This window comes from Galleria mellonella, unplaced genomic scaffold (genome assembly GCF_026898425.1).
Source record: "Galleria mellonella isolate WM207_F2 unplaced genomic scaffold, CSIRO_AGI_GalMel_v1 utg63, whole genome shotgun sequence".
Taxonomy (NCBI): Eukaryota; Metazoa; Arthropoda; class Insecta; order Lepidoptera; family Pyralidae; genus Galleria; species Galleria mellonella.
Genome location: NW_026442130.1, coordinates 4467809 through 4494626, shown reverse-complemented (window position 1 = coordinate 4494626; position 26818 = coordinate 4467809). Strand labels below are relative to the sequence as shown.

Below are 26818 nucleotides of genomic sequence, written 5' to 3'. Positions count from 1 at the left end.
CCTTACTCTCAGTCTTCTTTGAATACCTCACAAGGGAATCAGCGTGTAGATATACATCTTTTATAATACTATCATTGATGATGGTGATTATGTTATTATGATGTCTAGTTTGACGCTAAGCAAAGATTAAAATGATAATGAATGCTAAGGAAGTCTCTGGATTCTTATAAACTTCGAATATTGCTCAGAAGGGCTTAATGTGGTTTGATCATTCATGAAAATCGAATACAAATTACGTTAATATAAATGTTATGGATTAAGCATGTGTATGTAGGAGCCTGTAAGATTAATACGGACCATATATGTCTCTGTCTACTAACATACAAGCTGTAACAGATGCATGTTTGAATCAAGGCTCCTATCCAGATCCAGAGAGTATCTTTGCCATGTATAAAAATGTGAATGTAATGAAATACATGTGTATTACTTAAAATATATATTTTCTAAATATAAAAAAATAAAAGATTATGACAAGTATTTTTTTTTTATTTTATTGTGTAACGATATCATCTTATCAGCCGTTAACAGTCCACTGCTGTACACAGGCCTCTCCCATAAAAGGTACCTAGTACAGTACCTAGTAGCTGAGTAGTTACCATTTTGGTCGCATAATTTCTGATTGTAGGTGTAAACTTATTTTGTATTTCCTTTTTTCTTTAAATTTATAATTGTTTATGTTTTAGTTTGTAATTGTTATTATTATTATGCACCAAATCAATATTTTTTTCTTCTTCTAGTTGCCATGTTTAGCTGGCGGGTTGGCAACCGCTTTCACACTCAATGATTTCAGAGGGACTCTATTGTCCATCGACTATTAAGTTCTCTTAGTCGCCTTTTAAAACACTCACGCAAAAGGAAGAGATGGCCCGTTCTATGCTGGGACCATACAGCGAGTAACGATATACTCGAATATAAAAAACATTTACAACAAAATATCTCTTAAATATAATATCACGCTTTACATAAAACATACCTTGGTCAAATAATTACTGTTAAATCGAGTATAATAGTTCGTACGCATTATTCATTATATTTACATAATTATTAATTACGTCAACCTGGAATGTCTTAGTATCGAAATCCAGGAAATAAAGCATTTGGTGTTTTCACTCTTATCATCTAAAATCCTGAACAATGCTAAATTTAAAGCTCAAATGTGTTCACTGGGGGCGAAGGGATCGTTAGTAATAGGGAGGTTAGTCCCCATTGCTATCAATATACCCTATGAGGTCAACTTGCACGCGGTTTCCCTTGAAACTATCATAGCTAATTTATTGTTGAATTCGTCACGGTGGGCTAATCGACCTGCTTTATATGTGAGGATATCACTGGTATCCTGCCATCCCATATCGATAGCGCGTGCAGGGTTAAAAAATGTGTTCACTGAGAATTTGACCAAGAAGTTTGTGTCTTTACTACGTAACTCCCACGTTATCTCAAGCTGGTATCTCAAAACGATAAATAAAATGTTTCTCTCCTAAGGTTCTATCTTATCTAAGGTTATCTGTTACCGGAGAATTAAGGCATTATAATTATGGCAACTTAAAATTAACAGAATATTGTTCCGATCAGCAAGTATGGTGAAGACCGTAAAACATTGATTATGGACAGTACCTGCAGTTCAAAGGATCAAATAATGTTTTCTTAGAGTTTTTGACATAGTCATGCTGCTTGGCTCAAAATCAATAATTATTAAAAAGGAATTTACCTAACAATGCGTTAAGTAGACTGGTGAATTTGTTGTTCTACATAAATCTACTAAATCAGTTTGTATCTAAATGATCAAAGCTAGTCATCTAACACGACGTCCATAGGTTTAACTTGGAGTCGTTTGGCGAGAGCTGCGCTGGACTCTATTTGTTGCTTCACATACGACACTGTTCCTCTCGCGTCTGACTGTCTCGCTAATGCTTTCTCTTTATCTCCTGGAGCCTGGACTGGTAATTTGGGATCAGTCGTTAAAGGGATATATTTATATTGTTAATTTAATTACTTGTTTTTCTTTGGTTTTATTTTTAATATAATCATTATAAGATTAAGATCCCCTCTTACTGGTTAAGTTTACATTATCAATATGTGATGTCCTTGGTGCAATACCTGCATGAATCAATTATGTGTCGCCAGCTTGTTTACTATTCTAAGCTATATAATATCAACGTAACATTCACATGTGGAGTACGTACGTAATGGAAATAAATACAACGTATTGCGGCATACTCACTGGTTCCAACTGTCTCCAGTGTTGTATACTTTCAGTAAGTCGATCTTTAAACCCAGGAGCAAAATTCTCAGGGTCTATTGCGACGAAACAGTGGCCTAAATTGGCGGGACCACCCGCCCCGCTGTGGGACCACGATCGTACGTGGTGACCGTAGTTAGAACCTGCAAACGTAAATCCAATACAGTATTGCAAAACGTAAAAATGGAAAAAATGTGATGATGTTTGGAAGTACGATACTTGGTTTCCCGTTTTCACCCGGTGTAGGATGTACGTTATACATACTACCTAAACTATTTAATATTACTATGTATGATTTGACTTTGAAAAACGGTTTTTTTTTTATACAACTTAGAATAGCAAACAAGCTGACGGCCCACCTGATGGAAAGTGGTAACCGTCGCGTGAGCAGTACCATGGAAATAACAGAGTATACAGTTTCGCCCATGATACCCCCCATGCGTTGCCATTCCTGAGGACTCAGGTGTTATTCCTCTGTACCCAGTAAATTTACGACATATCCCACCCTTCAAACCGAAACACAGCCATGCAAACACAACTGCTTCATGGTTGAAACACGAATGGGACAGAGGTACCCAAGCAATCGACTTTTGTACAAAGTCTCCCTCTGGTAAAGCTAGTATAGGGTTTATTGGGGCGACCGGGTGGTACTAAACAGTTTGACAGATTTTAATAAATGCCAGATTCATTTTAAATAAGATACGTGATGACAATAAAAAATATTTATATATGTATATTATTCATTATATATTGGTATTCTATAAAACATACATACCAGAAGATATTCCACAGAACAATTCAACCATAGCGGCTAGCCCAAATCCCTTGTAGCCCGATGTCTTCTCTCCACCACCGAGCGGCATTAAACAGCATGTGTCAAACGCCTGAACAAATATATATATATATATATTGAATACAGGTTATAGCAATGAATAAATACATAGATTTATATACTCAGAACAAGTTCGGAAATAGTAACTGAGAAAGACCTATGAGCAAACCTTGTACTGTGAATGGAAAAGATGAGAAAAGAGAGATAGTAGATACGTAGGTATGTGAAATGAAAAGATGACAATATCCCTTATAAATAATTAGTTAAGAAGTTTTCGGTAGATATGTTATCTCTTTTGCGTGCATGAGATAAAAAGAGACGGCAATGTCCGGCGTCTTGTTCTTTCTCGTGCGTATGTTACCGCAAACGTATACGCTGATAGATTCATTTACTATATTTCTGAATAGAATGAGCAAATACAGGTAGGTAGAAATTCTGAAGGCTTTTTACACTTAGTTCTTTCTATTCAGCCCGCAAAACGCCTAGTTTGAAGATAAATGTAATATAGAACATACCAGCCGCGCGTCTGTGGTTTCTTTACCATCAGGCCCTTGTGCCCAGCCGTGGGGCAGTGGTTCTCCTTTCCGCAGCTGCATTTCAATCTGATGGCATATAATATATACATGTAAAGATTAAATATGGCAAATTTTATGACATTTATGAGTAAATTTGTACGGTTCGACGTATAATATATATTTTATTTAATTTAATAAATTAGCTAACAGGGCCATGATAGCGAGTCATTGCCTAATTTATCTTGTATCGGATTTCGGTTCTGTTGTAATAATAAGTGATATCTTATTATATGGCGAAACAGTTGTATGAATTTCAAAAACATACTGAATTAATAGAGAAAAGTTATAAATAATATACATTTAAGTACGCAAGTATAATATTTTCTGATGTCTATTAGACTGGATCGTAGAGTAAATTTCGTCGCTTTAACTAGATGAGGTTTTAGGCTCAATTCTCGGTCGGATCAATTTAGTAAACCAACTTTGCACGAATAAATCTAAATGTTTTGGGTTGTGGTAACGAACATCTGGATAATGAACGTTGCCCGATTTCTCGTAATCCTAAATTGAGGCATTTGATGTGATTCATATCTGCCTTTAACTGTCCTCTAATGAATAAAAGTTTTTTTTTTAATTATTATATTACCTTTCCAACAGCGACAGCGGTGGTAGCCATGTCCAGGTAGAATGATTCACCTTGCGATGCTGGCGCCACCACGGACAATGGGTTAGTGCCCAGTGCTTGCTGCAAAATATAAATATCTTACTTATATAATAATAATGTAACTAAACGGTGTCTATACATGAGAACTTTATTGTATATAATTTACATTGGACACTTAAAAATGTTAATATACAATGGCGGATTTATCCCATAGAGAGATTTCTTATCGTTAGAGGTATTTCGAGTTACTTTAGAGTTTTTTCTAAGGCCAATAGAAGTCAAAACAATAGTTTTAGAAACATCGTGTCTGTGCGAGTCCTTCCGGCATCATTAAAAAATTACTGCATGAAATTGTTTTCACAGTTGTATACCTAAAGGTCTAATTTAAAATCTAATGAAACTGTTATTTTGATACGCCATCTAAAAGTGATCTGTTTAATTGATTTTCTTATTTCTGAAATCTACACACACGAAGTAGAGGAAAAAAGCTAGCGTAGCGTAATATAAAGAAATTAAATTATTTTAATAATACACATTGATGATTATTTCTTAAAATATTATACGAAATGTTGAAGTTACCACATTAAATCATAATTGGCAATGAATTTACATTAACATCGTTTCATTATCATTCATTAAAAAGGCCACCTACACTGTACTATTTTTACTAGGCAAGTAAAAAATTTCGGCAGTTATTTTTATCGAACCTTTCTAAAAATACAATTCAGTGATAACTGTAAAACTATTTTAGTTATCAATTCAGGTACATAACATTTTATCTAGTATCAATATAAACAAAGCGATAAGAGTGCAGTGTTGTAATATTATAACTTTTTCACCTAGACACTTATATAGCACTTACACAGCTTTTTTTATATACAACTTAGAATGGCAAACAAGCTGATGGCCCACCTGATGGAAAGTGGTAACCGTCGCCTATAGACATGAGCAGTACCGTGGACATAACAGAGTATACTGGTACGACCATTATACTCCACATGCGTTGCCATTCCTGAGGACTCAGATGTTATTCCTCTGTACCCTGTAAATTCACGTCATATCCCACCCTTTAAACCGAAACACAGTTATGCAAACACAACTGCTTCACGGTTGAAACACGAATGGGACAGAGGTATCCAAGCAATCGACTTTTGTACAAAGTCTCCTTCTGGTATATATTTTACCTTTTTACTCCTGGTTGGCGCCATTAGAGGTGACGTGTTTGTGAATGCCATACCAATAAATCCCTGATCTGATGCTTTTTGTGCCCAAAATCCCGCCATCCCGTTGTGATTAGAACCTGAAATTAATATAAGTATTGTTTTTTTTTTTGATGAGTGAAAATAGTATGGTAACTCCGCCTGCGCTAGCGGATTACGCTGGCGGAACACCAGTGAAGGGTGATAGATGAGAATGAAAACAGGTCAGTTAGCTCATCATGATGAATTCATCAGGAATTAACCATGATACTTTCCAGGGGGAACCGCGAGGAGGTCGGCCTGGTTGGATATATTGCTGGCAATGGGATTCTCAGTCTCCATTACTAACAATCTCTTCCCCTCCCCCCCCCCCCCCCTATAAGTATTGGTTAGAAATTTTTGGAAACAATAATTACTTAATACTAGCTAGCTATTATAACTATGTGTAACATTTCAATATATGCCATTTTCAATATTTTCCATATGATAACGAATTAAAGTCTATATATGTTACTATTACTTCTTGTGCCCAGGATATCGTAAGGATTCTTGTGACCAGGATAGGTGCTAAACCTAGTCAACTCTTACGATATGGGGGGAAAGGGATTGTTAGTTATGGAGAGTGAGAATCCCATTGCTAGCAATATACCCAACCAGGTCGACCTCCTCGTGGTTCTTCCTGGAAACTATCATGGTTAATTCCTGATGAATTCATCATGATGGGCTAACTGGCCTGTTTTCATTCTCATTTATCACTCTTCACTGGTGCTTCGCCAGCGTATCTCGTTAGCGCAGGCGGGGTTACCATACCATTTTTACCTATAAAAAAAAAAAAAAAAACTCTTACGATATCCAATATATCGTGAAATAATGAAATTTCGAATAAAATCCTATCGTTCTATCGAGGCTTGTCTGACAGGATATAGTTCCTTGCCTTGGTGGAAGAACCTTTAATAACAGAGACTGGTCCCATTGTTAGCAACATTAATTCGGTCAATTCGACCTCCACTCGATCCCCCTGTAATTGTCGTGGCTAATTCTTGTTGAATTTGTCTAGCTTTTATTTTTTGCTCGAACCCCAACAACGTATAGCAAATCGCGTAAACGCTTCCTCCCTCCTTTATCTCATTATGGTTACGGTATTACCTATCTATCACTTCTCGGTTTTTTAAGATCACAATGTACCTTTAACTGTGACCCAGCCGACTCCTGTATCTCGCGCCTTCTTGATAGCCAAGTCCATGCCGAAATGGCTGGCGGTGGCTCCGAGTACATTGTTTGCGTCCACCCAGGCAGTTGACGCACTCTGCTTTAGCACCTTAGGCTGATTATTGGGTTGACAGGCTCCTTTGATTATATCATTTATATATAATTCTGAAATAGTAAAGTAATTTACGTTAAGTACTTTATGTTAAATATCATACGAACGTTTACGTTATTTGTGTACATATGTTAGACATATTTTTTGTCAGGGCGTTAAAATTAAGTACTTAGTCGCATACTGAAAATTCTTCAAAAAATAAATTTTTTATAAAGTAAGTAATAAAAAAGAGTTTTTAAATAAAGGAAAACTTCATCGGCAGAACGAGATGAAGAACTTGCAATAGAAAAGATAAAGGCTAACCCGATGGAAAGTGGCAACTACCGGTGGTAACTTTAACCCATAAACTTGAACAGCGCCGTAGATATCATAGAGTATAATAACGTATAATACTCCTCAAGTAAGTCGTCTCTCTAAAAACATCGCTACAAAACATCTTAAAATTCCTATCATTGATAGGAATTAGCCGCGAACTTTAAAAAGGGCGAGCACAAAAGACCATGGAAAGGTCGCAGTGTCACAGATCTTTCTGTCTAGCAAAAGCCCGTCTCTCGATAATAATAATAAGTCGTCTCTACAGAATAAAATGTATCTCTCTACACTATAATTTCATTGTCTCTTAACGCAGACAATTCAACAGCAGAAAAGCGTGTTGGACGAGTCAAGAGAGACGAGTTTTGTACAGTCTTCCTCTGGTATTCTTTTGCACTGATGCATTGTACTTTTTTTTTAATCACGTCTAAAGAGATCCAGAGCAAGAATATTTTATACATATCAATCAGCGTGCGTGTGTGAGACGACGCATGGGGGGTATCATGGGCGAAACAGTACACACTGTTATGTCCATGGTACTGTTCATGTCTATAGGCAACGGTTACCACTTCCCATCAGGTGGGCCGTCAACTTGTTTGCCATTCTAAGTTGTATAAAAAAAAATAAGATAAAAAATAAGAATTAGTACCCTGCAACAGACTTGGCGCGAAGATAGATCAGTTTCCGTCGTCGAATTATTGGTCATAGTTAAATGTATTTCAATTAATTGTTCGTTGTTTGCTTCCTGACATACTCAATACAGGGCATACTAGCTTGAGGATCAAGTAATTGGTGTGATTATGTGGCTTTAACCTACTAATATTATAAATATTGAGAGTTTGCTATTGTGGTATAAAGAAAAAGTTTGTAAAGATGAATGAAATTTGCTACTTGGATAGGTTATATTCTAATTTTATTTATAGTTTACATACCGATTTACGTGGGTGAAGCCGCCTGATAGAACTAGTATAAAAATAATTTCTTTAATCTGAATAGGATCTTACCAAGTCGGTTTAGTCCATGGCTAGGATGCCCCATCCGGTCGGCTCGGAGTAACAACTCTGCTTGCTGTTCAGCCGCCTTAGCATTTGCTCCGACAGACTTGAAACAGTCAGTCATGAATCGTAAAACTTCTGATGTTACTACTTTACCCATGACGAAAGTTTTAGTGCACCTAAAAAAAAATATCTATTTAGAAAATTTGGCGGCAAACGGCTCGTACATCGTTATGTAGGTGGTAATTTGTATAATTCCTGAAACTAAATAATATACAATATATATAATATTGTAATTTGTGAAATTAATTTGATCTGTAATTGTAATATAATTTATGATGTTGCTCTGTTCAAAATATCTATGTATATAAATTGATGTCATTGAAAATTCTAGCTACCTTAACAGATATTAGTTAGAAATAAATTCCTGTTAAATAATCTTACGATAATATACAAGTAATTCCGACGAACGAATTAATGTTTGAAGTATAATTTATGATCCAATTCATACAGAATCAATATGGGATTAAATCCTATTATTAAAAAAATCATTGAAACCGGTTATAGAAATAATATAATGGTCGGATTGAGAATAATTTATTTTTAAAATTGATAAAAACATCTACCTATTTACTTGCAATTTAAAATTCACGTGTAAACTGGCATGTGATCTATTTTATTCCATTTTTAAATTTATATTTTATTTTTTTGAGTAGAATAGCTAATATCCATACATTTTAATTTACAAATACATAGCCAAACAAACTATAGATAGCCTTGTGCATTATTAATTATACTGTCGATGTTCGGTGAGCAATGTAAAGACGACATTAAAATCATAGACTTAAGATGCATATTGTTTTACGCTTTTGCTGTAGTGTACATAAATGTTAGTAAACCAGTTACGAAACGTCACGACGAAATCAAAACAAAATATATCTTACCTCCACACCGCAGGTTCTATCTTTAATGATCTTCAACCTGTGCTTCCACAGATAAAATAAAAAGTGTCTTTGGTCAACGTAACTTTTTAAAATGCCGTATTTTTTTTTTTATAAATGTAACGAAGAACACTAATGCACGTGCGTCACGGTACGCATACTGACACAAACTACATGCTCTTGAATAGCGGTGAACTGGTACGGAGGGGAACGTTCAATAATAAATCATAATTGAACGTAATAAAACACAAATTACTAACACATACAGATTTTCCTACATATAATAAGCATATTATTAACACAAGTGCATCTACAAAATTAAATTAATTAAAAATAGTCGTTCAAAACTCTGAAGAAGGACCATTTTATCAGTCTACCGTGTTAGGCATATCTCATGTAAGTGTTCGTTGAATTGACACATTTTTGTATTTTATTTTAATAATCTGTTTCAATTTGATTAAATTTCATAATTTTTATTTTTTAAATATGATTTCCATAATCATTAATTTTTTAAACTAATTTTTGCAACTTATACACTAAATACATGCATTTTGATAAGAAAAATATTAAATAAACAGTGAAATTACGTTTACAAAAAAGTTTTTTATTTTTTTAAGAGATGATAATGAAATGGTAAATTTCCCCCGCCTGCGCGGGGGGAAAGGGATTGTTAGTAATAGACCTCATTATAATGATCTCATTGCTAGCAATACACTTTATCAGGTCGACCTCCATGTGGTTCCCCCTGGAAACCATCGTGAACAATTGTTGTTGAATTACCATTCCATTATTACCCATTAAAAAAATAGGTGAGAATGGCGGGGCACTAGTGAGGGATGATAAGTGAAGATAAAGCAGGTCAGTTATGTCCATCGTGACAAATTCAACAATAAATCAAGCACGATGGTTTCTATCGTGAATCGGGAATCGCGAGAAGGTCGACCTGATAGGGTTTATTGTTAGCAATGCGGATGCCAATTCCTATTACTAACAATCCCTTCTCCCCCCGCCCCCCCCAACAAACAAAAAAGAGTCAAATTCAGAAAAAAACCACAAGACAAGCAAATAATTACTATGTCCAATTATTTGCTTTTATTGAATTTTTTTTATCCAAGAACAAATTATGGAAAAAAGAATATAGTCTATTATATATAGGGAGCACAGTTATATAACAAATTACTTAGAGATATAAAAGATATAAAACTCACCTGTCCTGTTCAAAAAAGTTTCTTTTTTTAATGGGTACAAATGGAACGGTAACCCCGCCTGCGCTAACGGGATACGCTGGCGGAGCATCAGTGAAGGGTGATAGATGAGAATGAAAACAGGCCAGTTAACCCATCATGATGAATTCATCAGGAATTAATCATGATAGTTGCCAGGGGGAACCGCGAGGAGGTCGACCTGGTTGGGTATATTGCTAGCAATGGGATTCTCAGTCTCCATCATTAACAATCCCTTTCCCCCCTCAAAAAAGTATTGAAACATCACATACAAGATATGTATGATATTTGCACATTTAATTCTAATATTAACTTAATTTTTAACTATAATATTTAAATAGGCGATCTACATGTTCGTACGTGTAAATTGCGATTTAAATGTATACAGAATGAGACAAATAATAAATAAAATAATAGTACATTAAGTGTATGGTAAGTCAACCATCAGTTAATCGAAGATTATAGTTACTGTTCTTACATTATAAACAACGTGTTGTATTGACTCGCATTGTGTTGTGTAATTTTTATAAAATGAAGGTAGTTTCGCATTATGTGTTATTTTTAGTTGATGTTTAATAAATTGTGTTCGCTACCGCTAGATATCAAGTGCATGTTCATGTTTTTAATTTCTCAATAAACAGATTTATGTACAAATGTTTAAGGTATTAAATATCTAAAACTGTTTAACAAATTTCTAAATTTTTAACTTGTAATTTTTTATTAATAAAGTATATAATAATAACTAAACGGCTCCGAGTAGAGATCAAGTCAGTCTAACAATCCCTTTCCTCGTTATCGGTTAAGTGTGTTCCGTAATCTAATTGCAGTTAGTAAATACGCTTGACCAGAACGAGTCAGAGTTCGTAATAAAGAACGATTAAGAGTTTTAGTATTGCTTTTCGCCGGGTACAGACAGTTAAACCGCTTACGAAGATATCTTGGTGTAATGGGGTTATACAGGATATTATAAAGAAAAGAGAGCAAGTGTAATTTAACTGTTTTGTGTAGTGAGAAACGTCGTCGAATTTGCGTTATTATTTGGACTACGCAAATTCGACCATGTTTATAAAACGAATACAGAGATTCAGGTGAAGTTCTAGTTTGTTCTGAAGTTCAATAGTGGCATCAAGTAAACAAACATCCGCATAATCAAGAATAGGTAGAAGGAGTGTGTGATATATATTGACCTTTGTTTTGATAGGAAGAAAGTTTTGGAGACGTCTCAAAGAGAAAACGGCTGCATGCATTCTTTTACTGATAAGATGATATTACCCACCCTTAGTCGTCGTATATAATTAAGACGGAAGCTCATATCTCATATGTGACATCGTTAAATAGTATTACATAATAATTCAGCGTCTGTTTATATTTTTTTTATCTTGTTGTAATAAATATTGTTTGTACTCGTAGTGTACACTGTCTGTTAATTTATTAGGCAATAATTAATTAATATTTTATTATAGTGAATTTAATTTCTTATAGCGTAGTAGAGTAGTAACAATAATTTAATAACATCGAATCATGAAAAATCTTTGCCGTGTGGTCCCGGCACAGAACTGGCCACCCCTTCCTTTTCCGTGGGTAAATCTGATATATTAATATATATTAACTAATAGGATTGTACAAAAAAAATAATAATATAAAACTTTATTTCAACTATCAAGATACACATATCGATCGACACTGAAAAAAAAACCGCGTGAACAGTATCAGTTAGTGTAGTAAACAAAAAATGTTTTGAATTGTAAAATTATTATATCGTAAAATTATAATACATTCATTACGTAAAGGGTGAAAAAATTGTTTAGAGACTGAATGACTTGAAATTTAATTGTGTACAAAATATAGAGGTGACTAGGGAAAGGCCCCTTGCCTTTCCTATGGGTAGCAACGTCCCTCTTAAAATATCTCTAAAAGCTTAACTGCGATTGCCAATCCGTCTACCAACCGTGGCAACTATTGGCAAAACTCCCCTTATAGAGAATGTCTATGTCCAGCAATTGACAGTTAAAGTTTATATTATTTGGCGTTAAAGTTATTATTTATCAAGGTATAAATATATTTTGACATGAATATATACATAATTGGGTAATAAATAAAATAATTAATAAATTGCAGGGAGTCAGTGGATGCAGGTGGCTTAGGACGGTTTTATTATGGCAGTCTGTGGGCTTATTCCCAGCAGTGGACGAATAATGGCTAATGATGAAATAATAATAAATAAATAAATTCTAAAGTTACTCTTTTTATATGTAATATAATTCGCATTTAAATATTCTGACACTTCCCTAAGTTTGACTGGGAGAGAATGCTTTTAGCATTAAATCCGCCATATACACATATTTGTACTAATGAATAAATAAATATATTTCGACTATTCGATTATTTTGTCCTTAACTGTATGAATGATAGTATGTTTACGTTTACATTCAATATAAAGTAGGCATATCATAATTATATAATTTCAAATGTGGTCGGGTCTTAATACTGTGTTAATAGTTAATTTCAGATCTTAGTTCATCACAAAAGGTAAATGACATAAATGTTGTTATAGTTTTTCGCTTTTTGTAAATGCCTTATATTATTTCATGCTTTTATTTGTATTCTATTAGAAAAATATTTGATAATTGTTACATTTTTAATTTGAAACATTGCTTTGTATGCGATGTAACATATCAATATTGGGAAATAAAATGTTTAGATTAAAACAAAACGTTAATTGCAAAATTAATTCTAATTCTAAAAAATAATATTTATTATTATTTTTTAGAATTAGATATATATGTTAAATATATATGTTTAAATATATATGTTTTATACATATATATTTAATCAAGTATTTTTTTTATTTTAAAGTACGGGTTTGAAAATCGATCGTTTGTGATATTTCAGGACTTACTTAGTGAATTTTATCTTTATTGTCTCGTGAAATTTACTGGCCATGTAGGTCCCGACATAGGATGGTCCACAACTTCCTTTCCCATGGGTGTCGTAAGAGTCGACTAAAGGAGCTTATTATGGACGGATATTGGGCAGATTCCTTTTTAAAACTTCATCAAAAGCCAAACTGCAGTTGCCAATCCGCCTGCCAAGCACGGCAATTACTGGCAAAACCCCCTTATGGGGGAGGTTATGTTCAGCAGTGGATAGTGAACAGCTATCACAAGAATATATAATCCTTATAATTAAATCCTTTTAAATGCTAAAATAAATTATCTTCAAATTCAATCATTCGTTCTCACTTTCTATTAAGAGATATATAAACTTTTAATGATAAAACTACTTTCCATCGACAGATTATCCATCATGCCTGACGTTCGTATAGAAGATGTGCAAAGGTTTATGGAGGACAGTTTTCGTGCTGTAGGCACACCAGCATCTGAAGCGAAAGCACAGGCAGCGCTCCTCCTTCATGCTGACTTGACTTGCCACTTCAGTCATGGCCTCAACAGATTGGGTTAGTTTTTTATTTTTTTTTTATTTTATTATCAATAAAAATACAAAGTTACAGAAATTATGTTACATTAGCATTCAGAAACCACGTAGGTTTATATTAATACTAAATACATTAAAATTATTTAAATTGTATTAAAACCATGCAAGAAGTATCGTTTTAATTTATACTTGATGTTGCTAATAGTAATGTTATCTCGTACATCGGTGGGTAGTTCGTTAATAAATCGAGGAACCAGGTAGTCAGCCGTACGCTCACCATAACAGTTATTTACGCGAGCGCTATTGGTACAAATTTGCTTCCGCGCGACCGCCCTTCTAAATGAAGTTCTAAATGAATTTGAAAGGTTCTCACTGTTTTACACATGTCGGTGAAATTACAGGGTGCAGAACAATTTATTACTTAGAAATGGTAATGCAGGAGTAGAATGGGCGTCACATAATATTCGTAACATTCTGTGATGTTGAAAGGCGACTGTTATCACTTTCCATCAGGTGAACAGTTAGCCTGTTTACATTTTTATGTGTCATAAAAATACTTGCAAATTAGAACAATGAATTTATAGGATACAGAGGCATAACACCTTAGTCATCAGGAATGGCAATGCATGGATTCCCTATTCATTACCATTCCTCCATTATTTGCATCATGAACGCAACAGCTAAATCATTAGAATTTTTTTTATAAATGTGTAATATCATATAAATGTAATATCAAGCAATCTTTTACAGACAACCTGGCATAAATAATAGATAAGTACAGTGAGAAAGTGGTGCAAGTCAGACACAGTAAATACAAAAAAAAAGCAATCAAATAAAATGGATATTATTCTAAATATCATTTATATAATAATAAGATTAAATTACATAAACATACATATATAATATAAATAAATGTACATAAAAATAAATATACTAAATAGATCAAGGTAAATAACATGTGGTAAACAACAAGGCAAGTTAGGGAGATATAGGTAATGAGATTCTAGCTGCCTCTTGACTTGGACAAGGCAAGAGAAAAATTCTTAAGTTATATTACGTAAATACTTTTTCAATATTTAATAAAAATAATAATTAAATTTAATTATTCTAATCTTAATCGACACGTACATAAAGTTGCGAGTACAGTTAATTTTAATTTATTTATTAATTTCAGAGCTGTATATAAATGATATCAAAACTGGAATGGCGGATCCTAAGGCGAAACCAATTATTTTGAAGGAAAGTGCAGCGACCGCATGGGTGGATGGACGTAACTCACTCGGGGCGACAGTTGGCACTTTCTGTATGGAGGTAGCTATCAGGAAAGCTAAGGAGTCTGGAGTTGGTTGGGTTTCAGCCAAAGGTAAAAGAATTAATGACTTTGAATATATAGACGTTAGAAAGCTGTCGCCATCTATTTAAACATTAGAAGGTTTCGTTGTCGAATTACTAATTGTATAACATACTATTTTCAGCGGCTTTGTCCATGTGAATCAGTACATAAAGTATTATATGTGTAGATATTACAGTGAATTTACACGGTATAGAGGAATAACACCCGAGTCCTCAGGACTACTGGACAGGACAACGCATGGGGAGTATCATGGGCGAAACAATATACTCTGTTATGTCCATGGTACTGCTCATATCTATAGGCGACGGTTACCACTTTCCACCAGGTGGGCCATTGAAAATTGATTGACTGTAGGTACTAATTGTGACGTTACAATAACTAAATATTGATTGATAATACACTTTAATTCAATATGTAAACATTTTTCGATATAATTTTGTGGTACAACTTCCGAAATTTTGTTACCACAATTACTAAATTACTTTTTAACTTTTCAAGACAATTATTATAAAAAAAAAAATATCGAATAGCACAGATAATAAATTATTATATAATGTGAAACCTATACAGGATGCAATCATTTCGGAATGGCTGGTTACTGGGCGCAAATGGCCCAGCGCGAGGGTCTAATCGGACTGGCTTGGACAAATTCATCTCCCGTTATGGTGCCTACAAGATCTAAGCAAGTAAGTGGCTTTTGAAGTCTATTTTATCAAAGCCCACATTAAAATGTTATTTCAATATGTTTTTTTTTATTAATACATCATACACAGAGCTCTGTAGTCCGAAACTAAGCAAAACTTGTATTGTGGGTACTAGACAAGGGATAGACATACCTCTCATTTACATTTATTTACATATTTGTAAATAGATACAAATTGTCATTTAGGTCTTGGCATAGAATGGGCCACCTATTCCTTTCCCGTGAGTAGTTAGAGGCGACTAAGGGAGTGTAATAGTCGAGGAGTAGCTAACAGTGTCCCTCTTAAAACAACCAAAGCCTAACTGCGGTTGCTAGACATTGTTAGCAATGGAGTTTGACAGCCTCATTGCTAGCAATACACCCTATTAGGTCGACCTCCACGTGGTTCCCCCTAGAAACCATATCGAACAATTCTTGTTGAATTCGTCACGATGGGCTAACTGACCTGCTTCATCCTCACTTATCATCTCTCACTGGTGCCCCGCCAGTGTACACCGATAGCGCGGGCGGGGTTACTATTTTATTATCATCTATTAAAAAAAAAACTGCGGTCACCAATCCGTCTGCCAAGCGTGGCAATTATTGACAAAATCTCCCAACAGATCTATAATAAATAATACGTTTATGTTCAGCAGTGGACAGATATGATGGTGATGATATACTCATACAAATTATACATGAAAATCACTCAGACACAAATACAAACAGTCATACTCATGAATATAAATATATGTATTGTGCGGCTATCGAACCTGCGATAATTGAAATATGAGGTAGTTTTTTTACAACACAGGCGGCAAACGAGCATGCGGCTCACCTGACGGTAAGTGACTACCTCCACAACACCAATGGCACTGCAGGTGTGCTGCCGGCCTTTGAAAAAGGAATATGCTCTTTTCTTAAAGGTTATGATTTCGAAGTAGTGTTTTAAACCACTAAACCACCGAAGTTGTAGATTGATTACAAAAAAAAATTACTTATAGATATATGTATAAGTAGCTATATAAATGCTTACTTTTGTCCATTGAAATCGAAATATGTAATGTAGTGAAAAAAAAAAATAAAGATAGCTATAATCCTTATTATATGCTCATATAATAATATTTCTCAATTATTTCTCAGCGTTGCATGGGTACCAACCCAATAGCATTGTTCGCCCCGGCTGCGGACGGGGACTACCTTGGAGTTGACATGTCCAGTACTGCAGTGGCGATGGGAAAGGTAACTGTTTTTTTTTTTTTTACAATACAGGGGGCAAACGAGCATGCGGCTCACCTGGTGGTAAGTGACTACCGCCGCCTATGATCACCCACAACACTAAGTTTATTAAGTAATTAAAAAAGGCGAGGCATGCAAATTTTTCGATTGCGTCAAAATTAGCCTGCTGATTTATAATTGACTGTCTTCCCCTTCCCCTGTCCACGTGACCCGAATATGTTCATTGTCTGGAATAAAAAATTAGCCTATATTTTTCTTCACTCTATCTATCTAGAAGTACAAATTCCCTATTTTTAAAGTCCACGCTTACGAAATAGCGGACAAAAAGCTAATTTATAATATTAAAGATAAAGATAAATTTATTTGCAAACATGTGTAAAGGCATAGTGATTATTTATTGATGGATTTGTATAGATCTAACATGTTTTTATATATATATTTTTATACAACTTAGAATGGCAAACAAGCTGACGGCTCACCTGATGGAAAGTGGTAACGTGGTGTAGACATGAGCTGTACCATGGACATAACAGAGTATCCTGTTTCGCCTATGATAACCCCATGCGTTGCCATTCCTGAGGACTCAGATGTTATTCCTCTGTATCCAGTAAATTCACGCCATATCCCACTCTTCAAACCGAAACACAGCCATGCAAACACAACTGCTTCACGGTTGAAACACGAATGGGACAGAGGTACCCAAGCAATCGACTTTTGTACAATTAATGTGCAAAATGTTTTTCCACTTATGACAACCACGGGAAAGGAAGGAGTGGGTCGTTATATGCCTGGTTTTCACGGTCATTGTTAGATTTCTAATAAAAATAGAAAATCCATAGCTAATAACTGTTGGGTTTTCTTTCAATTACAGGTAGAAATGCAAATTCACAAGAACGAACCTATTCCTGAAGGATGGGCCTTAGGACCCGATGGTGAAGTGACTACTGATGCGGAATTGGTGAGTATATAATAAATATAGCGAGTATTTACCATATAATTTACCTATACTTTACCCGCTGACATTGACGCTCCTTTACATTTTGGATTTGCTAGAAGAGAACTCTTTTAGAGTTAAGCTCGCCTTTGTAAATTTACTTACCTCTATGATATTTTTATGTATAATTAATATGTACAATAAAGTATTAAATAATAATAATAATAATGTATTTTCTATATTGTAATTGATAGTTTAATGTATAATCTCTCACAAAAAAAGTTTGTGTAAAAATAACTGGTTTGTAATAGTTATATTACATTACATTAAAAAAAAAAACAAAATATTATATCTACTAAAACTTATCTCGTTAACATTTTTACGCCTTTATAAATATACTTACAAAATCAGTATGTTAGAATTAAAATATTAAGTTTTAGTCAGGCGTCGTTCTATAGAGTTGGCACTTGGCATATACTTAATTTATAAGTGAATACGCGGACTTTTATATAAATTAATTTAAATTTCAAAGTATTTCACTGAAATACCGTATTTAAATGATTAAATAAATTACTCCAGTCTATGAGCTCTCTATCTTCGAAATATGATCTAATTCATGTAATACCAATTATGATGTTGTTTATTTGGGGCTATTTTTTTTTCGGTTATTCGTGGTATTAACTATATTAATTACTAAATAAAAAAAGAATAATAAAGTAATTAATAAGCTATTAATTTTATTTATATTTGAAACTAATATGGCGCGTTTTACGAACACTCCCTCAAAAGAATGTCAACAATTTTATTTTCACACTATTTACAATTTCTGCGAAATCTACCAACTCAAATCTAATACTTAGAACTATTATTTATTCTTAGATTATATAGATAGAGTGTCTCCATAGAAAAGCTTCGAGAAAAGGGGATTAACTTTTTCATATAATATTGCGTGATAAATAGTTATGAGTGACTCCTTTATAACTTCTATATATATATATATATATATATATATATATATATATATATATATATATATATATATATATATATATATATATATATATATATATATATATATATATGCTGATGGCCCACCTGATGGAAAGTGGTAACAGTCGCCCATAGACATGAGCAGTACCATGGATATAACAGAGTATACTGTTTCGCCCATGATACTCCCCATGCGTTGCCATTCCTGAGGACTCAGGTGTTATTCCTCTGTACCTAGTAAATTCACGCCATATTCCACCCTTCAAACCGAAACACAGCTATGCAAACACAACTACTTCACGGTTGAAACACGTATGGGACAGAGATACCTAAGCAATCGACTTTTGTACAAAGTCTCCCTCTGGTATATATATATATATATATATATATATATATATATATATATATATATACGATTCTCTATCTACATAATCTAAGTATATACTATTATTGTTTATGAATGTAATTAATTAATATAAAAAAAAAATCCTAGGCACTGAAAACTGGCAATCTTTTACCGTTGGGCGGCTGTGAAAGTACGGGTGGATATAAGGGCTACGGCTTGAGTGCTATAGGAGAGGTCTTCTGCAGTGGTCTATCTGGTATGAAAAACGTTTAAAATTATATTACATTTAGTAACTTGGATTCAAGTAATAAAAATTTACAACAATTTACTATCGATTTATTATTTATTTATGTAATTTAATATCGGTATCGCAATTGTTTACTGGCTTCGCAATCAGAAGGGTCGCATGTATATGGGGCTTTTAACTATAAGAAATACTTCAATGTTTTGGTTAAAAACCCCGTCAGTAAAGTGTTATGTTATTATTATCATTATCTGATCATACGAACCTAACCATATGGGAGAAAGGGATTGTTAGTAATGGAGACTGAGAATCCTATTGCTAGCAATATATCCAATCAGGTCGACCTCCTCGCAGTTCTCCTTGGAAACTATCATGTTTAATTCCTGATGAATTCATCATGATGGGCTAACTGGGCTGTTTTCATTCTCATCTATCACCCTTCACTGGTGCTCCGCCAGCGTATCCCGTTAGCGCAGGCCGTACCATACCGTTACCATACCATTTTTACCCATAAAAAAAACCTAATATTTGTATATGCTTACGTGATGCTACATATCATGTACGTACACACGTACATATTAAGTCAATTTCATCTAATATCATACTTTATCATGTAGCAAGCAAATCATCATCATATCAGCGGTTAAATGTACACTACTGAACATAAACGTTCCCCATAAGGGGTTTTGCTCTTAGGAGGTAAAACCAAGAAGGGGGTTGCCGTGTGGTCCTAGTATAGAGTAGGTCACCTCTTCCTTTCCCGTGGGTGTCGTGAGGGGCGATTAAGGGAGGACCAGGGATGGGTAGTAGCGTTCCTCTTAAAATATCTCCAGTCTTATTACGGTTGCCAATCCGCCTGCCAAGCATGGCAACGGGCAAAATCACTCAATGGGGGGGGGGGGGGGGTTATGTCCAGCTGTGAACAGTTAAAGGTTGATATAATGATAATAAGGAGGTTTTGCGAATAGTTGCCACGCTTGACAAGCGGGTTGGCAACCGCAGTTAGGCTTTTGATGATGTTTTTGTAGAGGGTTACAGTGAAAAATAATATTCTTAATAGAAACAATATATATAATACGTATCGATACAAGACAAGATAACCATGTAAAGAGAAAATGCAGCAATATAAAAAGTAAAATTCACATATATATGTGGCAAGACTTAAATTAATATAATGACTGTAAAGAAGTTTCAATAGTTTTAAGAGGGACGCTGTTACCCTAATTATTAAGTAAGGCAAGTAAATAAATATGATTAATTAATTAACTGCATGGCACAAGTCTATATGAATAAATAAAACCCAGAAATTTTTCTCATGCTACTAATTCAACAGTTATAATACATTATAACTTGTAAATCTGTATATATATATACAGTGAGTGTAAAAAGTATTCGTACACCTAGGGTTATAATAAAAAAAAATACGAATTTGATAGACTTTCCTCTATTTATTTAATTTAAATCAATACTGTTAAATAGTTTAACATTCCCGCACTTTGTTTATGATAGTTTTTGTTTTTTAAAAAAAATATTATACAACATAAAAATATTTTTACGTTAACTATGCAAATAATGACAAACAAAAAGTATTCGTACATTCATTCTTTTTTAAATGAAATTCTGTATAAATCATTTATTCAATCGAATTTTTCATATATCTACAATGCCAAGGTCATTTTTAATACGTAGGTATAAATATTAGACGTTTTAGTTGCACTCGTGACAAGTATAGACATGTTTAGTTACAAAAATGGGTCGTAAAGCAAAAGAAACGAGTGAAGAGGAGAGAAAAATAATTATTAATTTGCATAATCAATGCAAATCATTATGTGAAATTGCAAAATTTGTCAATAGACCACGTTCAACCGTACAGACTGTAATTGATCGGTTTTCTATTACTAAAACAATAAAAAACAAACTCAGAGGTGGGGCGTCCATCAAAAATCACGCCTCGATTGGATCGGAAAATTTTAAATTGTGTAAAAAAAAATCCAAAAATTAGTGCCCCTCGAGTGTAACAAGAAATTAATAATATCAATGATTGCCATATTTCTGTCAGTATCGTTCAGAACGTATTACGTAGTAACGATTATCATGGAAGAACTGCGCGTAAAAAGTATTGGGTAAATGATATTGATAGAAAAAAATATTAGAATTCGCAAAAAAATATATTAATGAAAAAAATCATTTTTGGCAAACTGTTATTTACTCAGATGAATCGAAATATAATATTTTCAAATCGGATGGACATCATATGGTATGGAGAAAACCTAATATGGAATATAAGAAAGAAAATTTATGTACAACGGTAAAACACGGTGGTGGGTCAGTTTTTGTATGGGGTTGCATGAGTGCTTTTGGGGTGGGAAAACTTGCATTTATTGATGGAATTAGGGATCACAAAACGTATATTAATATTTTAAAAGACAATCTTCTCTCTAGTGCACCTCAAATGGGTTTTAACAATAATTGGATATTTTTACAAGGTAATGACCCTAAACATAAAGCATGGAATACTAAAGCATGGATCCTGTTTAACGCTCCAAAATACCTAGAGATTCCTCCTCAATCACCTGATATTAATGTTATAGAGCATCTCGATAATAAAATTCGAAATCGACCAATTTCGAGTAAAGAAACACTAAAAATTGCGCTTCGCGAAGAATGGGCATTGATACCGTCTTCTTATATTTTCAAACTAGTTGATTCGATGCCGCAGAGACTCCAAGCTATGATAGCTTGGAGTCTCTGCGGCATCGAATCAATAGCAATGCTAGCAATGCTAACGGTGGTCCAACAAAGTATTAATATTTTTTTAATATTCATTTACTTACAAATTTTATAAGTGTACGAATACTTTTTGTTTGTCATTATTTGCTTAGTTAACGTAAAAATATTTTTATGTTGTATAATTTTTTTTATTAAAAAACAAAAACTATCATAAACAAAGTGTGGGAATGTTAAAATATTTAATAGTATTGATTTAAATTAAATAAATAGAGGAAAGTCTATCAAATTCGAATTTTTTTATTACAACCCTAGGTGTACGAATACTTTCTACACTCACTGTATATATATATATATATATATATATATATATATATATATATATATCTTATATTGAACACTTAGGATTGTCTCTTTTTTAGGATCTAATCCCACTCACAAAGTAGCCAGATGGACTTTCAGCAACGGTACTATCAACAGTCCCAGGAATTTGGGTCAATGCTTCGCGGCCATCAACCCTGAGTACTTTGCACCTGGTTTTGCAGAACGCCTTTCCGTTTGCCTGACCACTTGGAGGGGCTTAGAACCAGTTAGTATATTTAAAAGATAATTGTCTGTAATCTGTAACTTTGTCCTTATGATATATAATAACAATAAATATAAGTATGTATGTTAAAGTAGAATATGGTTATTCAATGTAGCAATTTATATTTTAATTACGCAGCTGTTTTTTTAAGCGTGATCGAATATATAACATTCAAACATTTTAATAACTTTCACATACTATTGCAGAATGGATGATCTTCTATTTGGACGCCTGACTGTGCTTTGATATTATAAAAGATAGAATCTGTCTTGAGTTATTTTAAATAATCCTGTATAAAACCACAGGGAGATTTTGTACAAAAGTCGTTTGCTTGGGCACCTTTGTCTCATTCGTGCTTCTACCGTGAAGCAGTTGTGTTTGTATGACTGTGTTTCGGTTTGAAGGGTGAAATATGATACACATATATGGTATATTTGTGACATGTTGTGATGTCTATAGGCGAATGTTACCACATTACATCAGGCGAATAGTCAGCTTGTTTACAATTTCATGTATCATAAAAAATACTCACAAATAATTTACAAGGGACAGAGGCATAACACTTTAGTCTTCAGGAATGGCGAAACAATATACTCTGTTATATCTATGGTACTGTTCGTGTCTATAAGCGACGATTACCATCAGATAGGCCGTCAGCTTGTTGGCTATACTAAGTTGTTTTAAAAAAAGTCTGCAATAAATAATTATAAATAATTCTATAAGAAATTTAACTGACAGGAAGCTAAATCAGGAGAACTCTGACTCAACGAATATGAACGAGAAGATATATTTCACGTTATATATTAAGATTGAAGCAGCTGTCGCTTTGTAATCTTTGCTAATATTAAGCGAAGGGAAAAGATGTGACGCGATATGTGACGTTATTTTGAAATCAAATTAAATATGAAATGTTAAGGCAATTTAAGCATCGAAGATGCAAATTCCTTCGCTATATTTTTTTGAACTTGTATAACGTCGAACTGTATTTTTATTGTAATAACAAATTATATTTTTTTATGCCTAATATTTGATAAATACATAATAACATAAAATAATCCTATTAAAAAATGAAGTTATAGTAAAAACTTACATAGCAATAAATAAAAGTATTGACGGATATTTTCAAACTTTGCATTTTCGGAATTTGATTTTTTAAAAAGGTTACTCTTTTTTAGGTCGTTTTTTAATTTCAAATTGTTATCAAGTGTGATTTGCAAGATAATTTTTTTAAATTTGTTCCATCATCAGGTGGATCCATCACTACCCGTGCTGGTTCATGGTGATAAGGAGCGCACCAACATTGAACAAACTAGGAGACGCGGCACCATCAATTACCCACAGAAACAGATCGACACAACTAATGCATTAGCTAATAGAATAGGCGTTAAGCCACTACAAGTTCTCTGAGTGTAACTAAATCCAAATATACAACATACGAAATGATGTCACGCAGTTTCATTGTATTCAGTTCTGGATTAGTTTCGCTTTTATTCAGTCTTATGAGTTTATACTTTTTATGTCTTCCAAAATATAAAATACATCTCTGATAGTATTTTTTTAAGGATAAAAATGGAATTGTGCTCCTGCCCATACCAATGGTATACAATGGTGATGCATTCGTTTTATGTTCGGATTAAAATAAATAATAAACGTAATAGAAAATTAGATTTAGCATAAAATAATACTAGTTTTTACCCGCAATTTTATCCTAGGGTTTACATATAAAATAAAAAGTAGGCTATGAATTTCTCCATTTCAAATTTACACCAAATTAAATGATGATCGTTTCAGCTGATAAGTTGCCAAGAAGTAACAAACAAACTTACTATTACATTTATAATATAAGTAGAGGTGGACATGCAAAATACGTAGCTTTAAATTAAATGGTATTCAATACAGCCAGTCTAAATTGTTGTTATTTTTACACTGTGGTGTTATTATGGTCAGGTTGCATGGAGGAACAAGGATCGAAGCAGAAGGCTGAAGAATTTTTGTTTATGGAAAGAAAATTATAATAATATTATATGGATATTAGATGGACTGTGTAAATGATGATAATTCTACTATAGTTATAAAGGCGAAAGTTTGTAAGGCTATATGGATAGATATTTGTCACTCGTTCATGCAAAACTATGGAACGGAATTAAATGATACTTTGTACATACATATGTTATATTCAGACTTAAATGTTTCACGCGGACGAAGCTGTGTCATATAGCTAGTATGGTAAGAAAGAAGAGAAATATATTAAATGACTCCAAATGATGTACGTATAAAATTATGATAGTAGAGTGCCATTTTTTTTTCTGTGCATACTAATAGAAATAATAGGTTATGTATTATATAAATAGTTCTAAAATAAATGTTTGAAATGTGATAAAAGATTAATTAATTATACTTTTCAATACAATCTGTTTAATAGATTTATGGTAATTATTCATCGAGACGTATTTAGCATACAATAGAATATAAATTGCCGTTACCGTTTTCACTATGGAAATTTTTTTATCAATCAAGTTTGTTGATATATTTTTTTTTAATGTTAGCAGGACACGACATACATTTAGCTTTCTATTTTTGATTACGGGTGTGGCGAACTGTTATAATTATTCCAAAATCTATGTTTATGTTACCGGCGATTTTAATAAATCGTTAATTAACGCATATTTTATTAACTTCATTATATTAAATTATATATTTTTTAATGTCTATTAGATTACTATCAATTTCGCAGACAATTATATAAAATAATGTAATATTTAGAAAGTTCTTAAATAATTTTGTTTTGTTTTTTATTTAACTTTCTTTATGTTTATGTTTATTTTTATGTTTAAATTTTTCACTAATAGTTGCAACCTAATGGCTTTGTTGCAGTCGCATTTATTATTGGATCATGCTGTGTGCACATGTTGTGGCAAGTTTACGTGATACCCGTAATATATATGTACTTACATATTATAATTTAAGTTTTTATTTGTAAATTTGTAAATGATATCGACATCTTTGGTAATTCTTTAGTGCAGTTTACTAGGCTTATTAATAATATGGATTGGTAGTTAGGTCTTTTCTAATTGTATAATTGTTAGTTAGTATACATTGACGCTTATCTGTGAGTGCTGTATACGCCTTTAATTGATATATTCATATAGCCTTAAGCTTGGTAGTGAGGAGTAAGATTTTTTTTGTTCAAACTTAGATTTAAGCATTTTGTAATAGTAGTTTTTCTCTTTTACTTACTAATAACATTGTATATTGTCTACTTAATTATTGTGAGCATATTGTTGGTGTGTCTTTTATAAATAAATAAATAAATAAATAAATAAATAAACTTCTGTTATGTGCGCCTAATAAATAAAATAAAAAAAAATACTTCTAGTACTTAGTAAACGTTACTCAGTACGAGTATAAATATCAATTCTTATTATCATCATTAATCATTTAAAGTAATGTTTACTTATAATTTGCGGAAACTAGAAAAATAGTAAACATAGTCTGAAGAATGTGCTGATCGTTATTGTGGCAGAGGCAATAATATAATTTTGGTAAGAACAGTTCCCTGGTGTGACATTCCCCTATTTCCTAACAAGTTATTGTACGCATACCTATTGTATACCAGCTGCTGAATTAAATCACCCTGAAGTAAACCTTCACAAGCTAAAATTCTATCTTGACCATCTGGATGAGTGGCGATCCTTCTAAAGTGCTTCTTCAGATACTTTCTTTCGCGCATAACCAAACTATGGAACCTACTCCCAGCAACAGAATTATCGAACAGATACGACATTGAAATCTTTGAGAAAACAGAATATTCGTTCCTAAAGGGCCACATTTGTGATTCATCTGATGTTGCGACGTTGCTGGTGTCTATGAGCGACAATCTCATCTCTTGCCGTAAGTGTAGTCGTATGCTGGTTTGCCCTCTATGTTATATGCTTTTTTTTATTCAAACTTAGAATGGCAAACAAGCTGACGGCCCACCTGATGGAAAGTGGTAACCGTCGCCTATAGACATGAGCAGTACCATGGACATAACAGAGTAT

General features: G+C 33.3%; 2 protein-coding genes across 3 annotated transcripts in view; one reads left to right on the top strand and one right to left on the bottom strand.

Moving 5' to 3' along the window:
• The window catches only part of LOC113521987 (uncharacterized), a 34200-nt gene extending 9979 nt beyond the window's left edge, over positions 1 to 24221 (top strand). Inside the window, exons 10-17 of the mRNA XM_052899822.1 lie at positions 13548 to 13698; positions 14851 to 15039; positions 15601 to 15716; positions 16856 to 16954; positions 17823 to 17909; positions 19369 to 19477; positions 22615 to 22781; positions 24027 to 24221. Coding sequence (XP_052755782.1) covers positions 13548 to 13698; positions 14851 to 15039; positions 15601 to 15716; positions 16856 to 16954; positions 17823 to 17909; positions 19369 to 19477; positions 22615 to 22781; positions 24027 to 24185 — 1077 coding nt within the window. The 3' untranslated portion in view covers positions 24186 to 24221. The remainder of the gene's footprint in view (positions 1 to 13547; positions 13699 to 14850; positions 15040 to 15600; positions 15717 to 16855; positions 16955 to 17822; positions 17910 to 19368; positions 19478 to 22614; positions 22782 to 24026) is intronic.
• LOC113521986 (uncharacterized oxidoreductase YjmC-like) lies at positions 422 to 9203 on the bottom strand. 2 transcript variants are annotated; one of them, XM_026907693.3, is made up of 9 exons: positions 9022 to 9203; positions 8087 to 8256; positions 6635 to 6823; positions 5435 to 5550; positions 4233 to 4331; positions 3587 to 3673; positions 3015 to 3123; positions 2222 to 2382; positions 422 to 1956 (listed from the first exon to the last, which is right to left on the bottom strand). In XM_026907693.3, the coding sequence occupies exons 2-9, from the start codon at positions 8235 to 8237 to the stop codon at positions 1789 to 1791; spliced, it is 1080 nt and encodes a 359-aa protein (XP_026763494.2). In that variant the 5' UTR covers positions 8238 to 8256; positions 9022 to 9203; the 3' UTR covers positions 422 to 1788. The 2 variants fall into 2 exon arrangements, with proteins under 2 accessions (XP_026763494.2, XP_031765671.2); XM_031909811.2 differs by having other exon boundaries at positions 422 to 1937; positions 9022 to 9202.
• Positions 24222 to 26818: the final 2597 nt, after the last annotated feature.